The 9,390-nt window shown below is 42.6% G+C and overlaps 1 protein-coding gene across 1 annotated transcript in view; it reads left to right on the top strand.

Moving 5' to 3' along the window:
* Positions 1-9,390, top strand: part of rundc3b (RUN domain containing 3b) — an 18,861-nt gene that overhangs the window by 2,337 nt on the left and 7,134 nt on the right. Inside the window, exons 2-7 of the mRNA XM_042217397.1 lie at positions 3,129-3,244; positions 5,039-5,172; positions 5,525-5,610; positions 5,727-5,816; positions 7,561-7,641; positions 8,998-9,172. Of these exons, the coding sequence (XP_042073331.1) occupies positions 3,129-3,244; positions 5,039-5,172; positions 5,525-5,610; positions 5,727-5,816; positions 7,561-7,641; positions 8,998-9,172 (682 nt within the window). The remainder of the gene's footprint in view (positions 1-3,128; positions 3,245-5,038; positions 5,173-5,524; positions 5,611-5,726; positions 5,817-7,560; positions 7,642-8,997; positions 9,173-9,390) is intronic.

The following is a 9,390-nucleotide window of genomic DNA, read 5'->3' as shown; positions in this document are numbered from 1 at the left end:
TTCCTTTGGTGATGCTGGTTTCAGTCATTGTGCAAATGTCCTGTTTATAAGGTTGGGGAAACCCGCATTCAGCTGAGACGGAAGAAGTCACTTGGATGAGTGACCAAACGTTTGTACCACTAAAAAACGCTGCGTCCAGATGAACAGAATCAACCTTTTGGGATTTACTTACCTTGATGATTGAGCATGCATCAAGACTTTCCTTCCCACTGTTGCCAAGTGCTTACTCAAAAGGGGTCATTTGATTGTTGGGGTTACTCTCTATTGTTGGAGCGTCTCCACATTACATTATAAGCACTTTGAGGTGTCTGTTGTTGTGATTTGGTGAAATAAAGTTGAATTGAATGAATCTTTTCTGCATGTCTTTGGACTGGGAGATGAAGCCAGAGAGACGCATTGGGGAGAAAATGCAAACTCCCACCAGTCGGTGGGTTTAAAGTACTAGCACCTCAGAGCAAGAGTCCTGCTCTGAGGTGCTAGTACTAATCACTGTGCTGCCAGCTTAAAACAGAAATGGAGGGAAAAAATTAAAATGATCCCTGTTCCCAAATGATGTGTGTGGATGCACTGTGGGCTTGCCAGAGACTGTGCATGGTTGATATCTTTATAATTTTTTGCTTTAAACACATGTGCACAGAGTCATCGTAAAAGAGTGGCAAACAAGCAGGTTTGCGTTCTAGGGGCCTGGAAACGCTGTTAAAATGGTGAACAAACAAGATGCCGGTGTTTGCATACTGTTGCATACTGTAGAGAATCAGAATCAGAAAGCTCAGCAAAAAGAGATGAAGCTGTGCTTTCTAAGAAGTCATGTATCTGACCACGCGGTTTCCTGAATGAAGATGAACGCTTGATTTACAGTCATGTGAAATATTAAGTACACCGCTATGAATTAAGAGGGTAAGTAACAGCCAGGTGCTGATAATCAAATTTACTTGATTAGCTGATAATTAGAAAATATGAGGATCTCTGTGAAAGCAGATGTTCTGGCAGTTTGCTGGTCTGGAGCATTTAGTTGTGTTAGTGCAATAACTCAAAACTCAATCGTCCCAGGAGTCAATGTCCCAGTTAATTCTCTGACTCTACTGTAAGCTTGTTAACTTCACGACAATGCAATTAGAAAAAGATTGAGCAAGTATAGCTTGTTTAGAAAAGCCAGCAACCCACAAGACTTCTGGATAAAATGTCCTGTGGAGTGGATTTTTTTTTTTTTTTTTACCATTTTTGGATTCGTGTCATAACAACTGTGAGCACAGTGGTAAAGGGGTGATGGTTTGGGCTTGTTTTGCAGCCACAGTACCTGAGCTCCTTGCAGTCTTTGACATGACCACAAACTCCTCTCCATACCAAAGTATTCTCTAGTCAAATGTCAGGCCATCCGTCCAACAGTTTAAGTCAAAACTGGCTCCTGTGATCCTAATCACAGCAGCAAATCTGCAACAGAATGGCTGAAAAAGAAAAGAATCAAGGTGCTGAAATGACCCAAGTTCAGATTTCAACGTGACTGAAATGCTGTGGTGGGACCTTAAGAGAGCTGTGCATAAATGAAAACCTCAGTGAAGCAAAGCAACGTAGTAAGGAAGCCTGGGCCAAAAATCTTCTGTGAGACACGGACAACATCATTCAGAAAGTGATTATTAAATTATTGCTGATAAAAGTTATTGCACAAAGTTAGCGAATCACGGAGTGTACTCAGATGTTCACGTTTAACAGCAGCGATTTGACTCGTCATCAAAGTCAGTCTCATGGCACCAGTTAAAATGTGCACTTTCTGATCATTACAGAAGAAGTGATAATTAATGAGCTGTCACATCATGAGAAACTTTTCTAAGTCACAAAGATTGGCAACAAAATACAGTCGACATGGGTTATTGTTGTGAGTCGCCTAGAAACAAGAGTCTCGCGACTTCATCTAGTTTAGCATCAATACCGTGTGACTGACTTCAGCGACACATCAGTTAAAGTTTAAACACCGTGTGTGTGTGTGTGTGTGTGGGTGTGTGGGTGTGTGTGTGTGTGTGTGTGTGTGTGTGTGTGTGTGTGTGTGTGTGATCTTTCTGCTGTTGTCACGCTGACTCGAAGTCTACATTAAACGTTTTTTCAGGTGGCAGTTACACCTGACAGGATAAGCGCTGCACAGAGAGGAAATTGTGTCTGGCCTTTCGTGAGCTGGGCTGTTGATTTATTTTTTTTTCCCCCCATGGTGTCTGTAAGTTAAAGTATGTGATGTGTGATTAATTTAAGGCTTTTACTGCTGGAAATCCGTCAGTTTTTAACCCGCTTTCACACTTGGTGATCACCCTGCTGCTAAGCAACGGCAGGGAGAAAGAGAGGCAGGGTGCGATATGAAGTTAGATTACACACACACACACCAGCCAGTTTCATAAAGCACACACACAGTGACACATCGCGTCTTTCTCTATTAACTTTCCTTCCTGCATAATCAGTTGCAATGAATGTAGGCAGAGTCGGTAGACTGTCATAGTGGGCTGCACATCATGGATGGTTTCATCAGAGGAGATTAATCAAAGGCCTCGTTACACGTACTGAGGCCATGTGTTTATTTTCTCTGCCTTGTAATTGTCAAATGTTAAGTGTGGCGGTTAATGTGTGGCGGTTAATTACGATTTGTTTGTTCTCGTGGGCTTTTGAGATACTGTGTTAACAAGTCCCGAGCTCTGGACTAGATCGTTGCAGACGCCTCGTCTGTCGGCGTTTATCCTCGTCTTGGAGGGCGTTCGGCTCGCGTCAGATGGCAACAAGAAAAGTGTTTTGCCACTGTGGCTGTTTGGATGTCGGTGTGGAAAAGTGGGAATTCATGTCTCACGTGTAAACCTCAGTGGTAAAAAGCAGAGACTGACACATCCTAACTTTAAGCACTTAGTTGTTTAAGCTTCCAAAAACAAGTGAGACATAAAGCAGCTATTGTTCTCCCCCATCTGGTAAGTGAACTTTACCTTCAAAGACTCTTCCTGGACTTTTCAATGCAAGCCTTTCCTCTATATTTACAGTCACATAGCTCTCCTTCTGGAGCTGAGTCTGTTTATACAGGCAATATTGGTGCAGTGTCCCTTTAAAACACAGACCCAGTGATTGATTTTGATACCCGTGTATCTGCTTTTTATGTTCAGGTTTTCAGTGAAGACTCTGCTGGACCACTCCTGTTTCGAGACCATAGATGACTCATCTCCAGAGTTCGTTAACTTTGTTTCCATCCTGGAGCACATCCTCAGCCATCGACTCAAAGGTAACAGAGCGGCGCAGCTGTAAAAGCCTGCACACGTTAGCACAATTAAATGTAATTTTGCCTTTATTTGATGAGCTGATGGGAGAGATATATGATGTGCAGCGGAGGATACCTCAACCTCTTGTGTGCGTCAATCTGCAAATATAGATTCAGGTTTGTTTAGATGTGAGCAACTCAGTTTTAATTTACCAGGTGAGTATCAAATATCAACAGTATTTGGGCTGCTTTTTGTTAGCGGTGCCATCTCCAAGCCGTGCATCATATCAGGATGTCACATGAGACCTACTGTGATGCCCTAACAAAAAAGACAGGAGGCCAAGCTGGAGGATTAGAGATGAAGATATCAGAGAGTTCAGGTGGAGAGAGTGAGAGAGGCCAGGCTGAGATGGTTTGGACTCGTGCAGTGGGGGGATAGTGGGTACAAAGTTGAAGATGGAGCTGCCAGGCAGGAGGAAAAGAGGAGAACCTCAGAAGATTCATGGAAAACGGAAACACGTCACTGGTTTGTAAATAGAAAGAAGAAAAGTGTGTGGCGAGATGCTCCGTAAGTTTGTCTATGAGTGTGCATATTCACTAATATGTGTCCTATATGTCTGTGTGCGCTGTGAGGCTGTTGTGGATGTGCTGCCGTAGAGCGCGTGTGTGTGCGTGATTGTGCTTTGTGAATGAGTGAAATAGAGTGTTGTTTGTGACTATGCAGGGAAACAGGTGATCGATGCAGTGAAAGAAAGGAGAAGGAAGAACACCAAGGAAAAGGGTGGGTGGGAGGGATGAAAGAGAAAGAGAAGAAAAAAGAAAACATTTTAATTAACGCATTAACAGAGAATTATGGCGTTTTATCTGCTGTGACATCACATTGAATTAGCAAATTGATATTAATAACTGAAACAGATTAGTTATGCAAGAGAGGGAGAAAGGAAAAGAAAATGCAGCAGGCTGTTATCTGGAGTGAAGTTAATACAGCCACAGAGTGGTGCCGGGATCTGTCCGTCCACATGGAGCCGGTCCCTGGCAGTGACAGCATGGGAGGCCTTCTGAATGAAGCCGCCTCGGACTTCAGCATACCAACAAACCTAGGTCGTTTACGCTGAAGTCCTTTCAGCTCCCTGCTGTGACTCTTCACCTGCTCTCTCTGCTTGAAATGGCAGAATTTGGCCACAATAGGGCGTGGTCTCCCGGCCCCGACCTCTTAGCCCTGATATGATGGACACTTTTGAAGGTGATGTTCTTCACAGTGTCCTCCAGCAGATTCAGGTGGGTTTTAATGAAGCTTTTCACCGTTGCTTCCGCGTCCTCTCCAGCAGATTCTGGGATACTAGAAAACACAAGGTTATCTCTCATGCTACGGGCTTGTAGATCAATAAGTCTCTTTTATTTTTTTTATTTTCTATGTTAAGCTGGGCCACATTTTCGGTAAGAGACTTGACCGAGTCCCATAGCGTGCCGTTTTCAGCAGCGAGCATTTCCACCTGCTGCTGGGTGAACTCAGGGATAATCTCAGGGATTTAAATTCACGGTGTCAAATCTCCACCAGGGACAGCCTCGCATCGAAGCTGGACAACCGCTTATCGATTGACTCCAGCATGTCGGTAAAGTCTTTGCTGGCAGGTGACGTTGTGTCTACTGGGTGACTTCTTTTCGATGATGGGGTCTCATCTTTGGCCGGGGAAGATGCGCTCTGGGCCTTCTTCATTACTATACCCTTTTGACTGTGGTGGTCATTCAGTATGAATGCACATGCATGCTCATACAAATGCTTGTTTCTTTCTTTTTCTTTTCTTTTTTTCCTCTCAGGTCAGATGTCTTGGTTCGGCTACGAGACTCCTCGGAGTTTCTGGGATTACATAAAAGCTGCCTGCAGTAAAGTACCTCATAACTGCCTCCGAAGCATTGAGAGCATGGAAAATGTGCGATCATCTAGAGCAAAGGTAATTATAAAACTGACTATTGATCTGATTTGATTATTCTGAAGCTCTATTTTTCAGAAAATGATCATTTTTATTGAACAACATATTTGATTTAGGAAAACTACAGGATAGAAGGCAAAGTCAAAGTATCCAGACCTGCAGCACACAGTGCAGAATCAGTGTGTCATCATTTGCTCTGCTTTCCATTGTCCTCTTGGGAAAAGAACAAAGGGCAAACTTGTGATGGAGAGCAAAGAGCCGCATGGTTAACGGCCACGTATTTTACAGGCACATTTAGACGTGTAGCTGGTTTTTTAATTCAAATATCAGAAGCTTCCACTAACAGCTGCATGTCACCTGTTTGTCTCTGCAGGGCAGGGCGTGGATCAGAGTCGTCCTGATGGAGAAAAGACTTTCAGAGTACATCACATTTGCACTGCGGGACTTCAGAGCCAGCAGGTCTAAACAAACAGTTATAATTGTGTTAATGAAAGCTATAACCTACGCCCTCAGTCTTTGCTCACTACTCCACGTTCGTGTACACAGTGAGACTTACTGATGTGTGTTGGCCGCAGGAGGTTTTATGAGGACGGAGCGATCATGCTGGGAGAGGAAGCTGGGCTGTTAGCCGACACGCTCATCGGACTCAACACCATCGACTTCAGGTACTCGTCCAGATGTTCTGAAAAAGAAACATGTTGCCAGAAAACTCAAAACTACTAAAATAATCAGCACAGTGGATTTGTTGCAGTTTGACACATATCCTGAAGGGTTTTTATTAGTTTATTTACTTTTGCATTTTGAAAAATAGGATCATCCTAAATTATATCTATAAATGTGTGAAACATTTTACCAGTGAGTGTGGGAATGTTAAAGTATTGGAAATGTTGGTGGCCACCTGCAGCTACAGCTGTGGTCACATCGAAGGCTTCGTGTTTCTGTTTTCAATTAGAAAACACATTTTCATATATTTAACGAGTCATCCGACCAAAAGACCAGTGAAGTTACGCCATGGTCAAGTCTTTGCTGTCCCTCTGTCCACAGTTCACATAAATCGCTATTCCTCCTATGGTATTTGTCTTAATTTAATCAAACTCATACACAGTGATCACCTAAAGAACGGGTCTCAAACTCCAGTCCTCGAGGGCCGGTGTCCTGAAACTTTTCCATGTGTCCCTGCTGCAACACACCTGAATAAAATTAGTAGGTCATTAGCAAGACTCTATGGAAGTTCATTTTTCCAAACATTTACATTTACTTAAATTTGCTTGAGTATGGTTGGGGGTTGCTACCTCAGCATGCGGTCAAGTTCTATTGAATGGGGACACATTTAAAAGTTTCAGGACACCGGCCCTCGAGGACTGGAGTTTGACACCCCTGACCTAAAGGGTCTTCAGCCAGACTGTGCTCGAGGGCTAGTTGGATTTGCCACGCATGTTGCGTACCACTTGCATCCTGTTAGGTGGTAAATATCATCGTCTTATTGGTCACTTTCATGGATGAGTGGCCCTGTTATGTTAAGATCAGTAACCTGGTTAATGCTGTATACATATACATATTTTCCTGCTTTTTGTGGCCATTGTTACTGCTGACCATGTAGTCATAATATTTCCGAACACTTTCATTTGGTTCTGAACTAGATTCATTTGTCCTGTATATGAGTGTTTGCTGACCTGTTGTTTGTGATGGAGTATAAGACAACAGACCAACAACATCACTGGCGTTCTGAGCTACTGTCCTACATACGCCAAGAGGGATCAAGCAGAAGTACAGTTCTGTGCAAAAGTTTTGCTGTCACTCATGAATAGACCTTCTGAAAGCCTGAAAAACTACTGCTCAAGACGACTTTAAAAATAACAAGAAAGTCTGTTTTGTTTTGAAGCAAAAAATATAAAGAAATAAGGGTGGCTCAAGAGTTTTGCACAGTACCGTAACTGAAAGAGTTTCATTATTTACTCTCAAAACCTTAGAGTAAATAATACTGCGGTGACATGATACCGCATGCTGTGAATGTTTTTGTGTTTGCAGTGCTTCTTCTGAAAAATTATTTATGTTTTTCATTTAAAATTATAACTAAATTAAACCATTATATGGAAAATTAGTTACATAAGTCAAACGTTTTAAATCCGGCTTCATTATTTCTGATAAAATTAGAGCTGCTTTGGAGAATAAACTGTTATCTGCTCCTGATGAAGGGCCTGCTGATTGAAGAGTGCAGTTCAGGTGACAGATGCAAAGAAGTTGAGCTGTGAAACACTTCATCCTCAGGAAGCTGAGAGACGTCAGAAGAAGGAGAGGATGAGGGTGGACACTGAAGCTCTGACTAACATGCCATCTAAATGAATGTGCTGCATTTCAAACGGTCACAGACAGACCCAGCTTTAATGTTTCATCTTGTTCTGTCTCAAGCTTCTGTCTGAAAGGTGAGGGTCTGGATGGCAGCTGCCCTGCTGTGATTGACTACACGCCTTACTTGAAGTTCACTCAGAGGTATGAGATCAAATAATTCACATCACACGGTCCGTCTCTGGTGTAGTGTGTATTTTATTAGTGTCTGAGCACTGATGGTGTTGAGCTCAAAAGGCTCGAAACTTCGTGAAACGTGGCACGCGTATCCTTTGTGGTAAAAAAAGATATTTGTTGAAAGTGTTTATGTGGCGCTTCACCTCCTCATGCAAAAGCCATAAAATGCAAAGTAGCCCCGGTGCTGCATTTCACCTGTATTTATGAAACTTTGTATCCTGTATTGTCCTAAGATGTACAAACATTTTTACCATAAGCAGACAGGAAGTTGTGATTTATGCACAATTCTTGCAGTTTCTTAGTGTCACACTTGAATAAACCCTTCCTAGAGATTGAATTAGATCAGTGGTGTCGAACATAAGGCCCAAGAGTCTTTGTCTAGTGGCTTTACCTTTGGATGTATAGCTCCAAAATGCTTCTGCTGCCTTGAAGTCATGCCATTGTCAATCATTTTAGTTTCAAGATTCAGTTTTGGTGCCTTTTTTGCCAGTTGTACTTTAACAACTGTCAGAGATTTAATCTGATCAACTGGTCAATTTAATCTAATGATCTTGAGTTGTGCTGAAATGTGAAGGTTTTTAGTTTAGATTGAAGTCACGCTTGCTGAGAGTTTAGGCCTGGAGACATCTGTGTGCTAGTACTGAGTCACCCTCACCGCTCCACCGAGTGGTAACAGCATCGTGTAAAAAAACCTCTGGTATACATGATATTTTCATTGTGGATTCAACACAGTATACAGCAGTGTTCTCATAATTAGTGTTTTCCAACACCCTCTAGTGGGCACAGGAAGTGATGGATTCGTGCTCCTGGGAATATCACAACAATAGCACGTCTCAACAAGCAGGAGGTGTGAAGGCTTGAAGCTTTTTAGTGGAGAAACCCTAAACAGTGCAGCGGCAGTAATGTACCACATTTTCCTGTATTGTGTCATGAAGTCCTGAACAGTTTAAATGCACAGACGGTTTGTGTGCAGGGTGAATAATGAGGGAAGTGGTCTTACCACAATTTACTCACCAGTATCGACAAATCTTGCTAAACTCACTTGTCATTAGGCTTTAGATTGTATTGCTTTTGCAGGAATTTATAACATATTACATTCCTGACAGTCACGTGACCTGTTACTACCTGAAAATAAAAGTTAGTGTGAATATGACAGTAAATGATGAAATTATGCAAAGCAGGTGTGGTACATTTCAATAAATTGCAGCATGCATTTCCCATTTTTATAACAAAATCTGAAGAAATGAGAGGTGTCTCAAGACTTTTGCACGGTACTGTATGCGAGCTGTGTACTAATCGGGTACGCACTTTTGTCCTGTGCAGCGCAGACAGCATCAGCAGTGACGAGGAGGAGATGAGGACTCTGGGGAGCAGCGGCAGTGAGAGCAGCACACCTGACAAAACAGCCACGGCTGCCTCCATCTTTACTGAGCAGAGCAACCTGGTCAGCAAGTGCAAACGCTTCGAGCAGAAGTATCGCATGGCACTGGAACAAAAGGTAGCATCAGTGGGAGTTTCATATTAGTGTTAATTTACGATGACGGCGCAGGAAGGCAGTAAATGCCAGTGTGACATTTGTTTTTGTTTTCTCACACAAACAAATATTCAGCTTTATGTTATATCTTCATTGTGGCTCCTTGCTGTGGTTGTTCCTGATTCAGGGTTCTTGTTTGTAGTGAAAAGCAGGCCATTCAGATGCATGTGCTGAAGTTAATA

The sequence above is a fragment of the Haplochromis burtoni genome, unplaced genomic scaffold (assembly GCF_018398535.1).
Source record: "Haplochromis burtoni strain Fernald_Lab_line unplaced genomic scaffold, NCSU_Asbu1 Contig_1906, whole genome shotgun sequence".
NCBI lineage: Eukaryota > Metazoa > Chordata > Actinopteri > Cichliformes > Cichlidae > Haplochromis > Haplochromis burtoni.
Note: the sequence above shows the minus strand (reverse complement) of the source record. Positions and strands in the feature narration are given on the sequence as shown.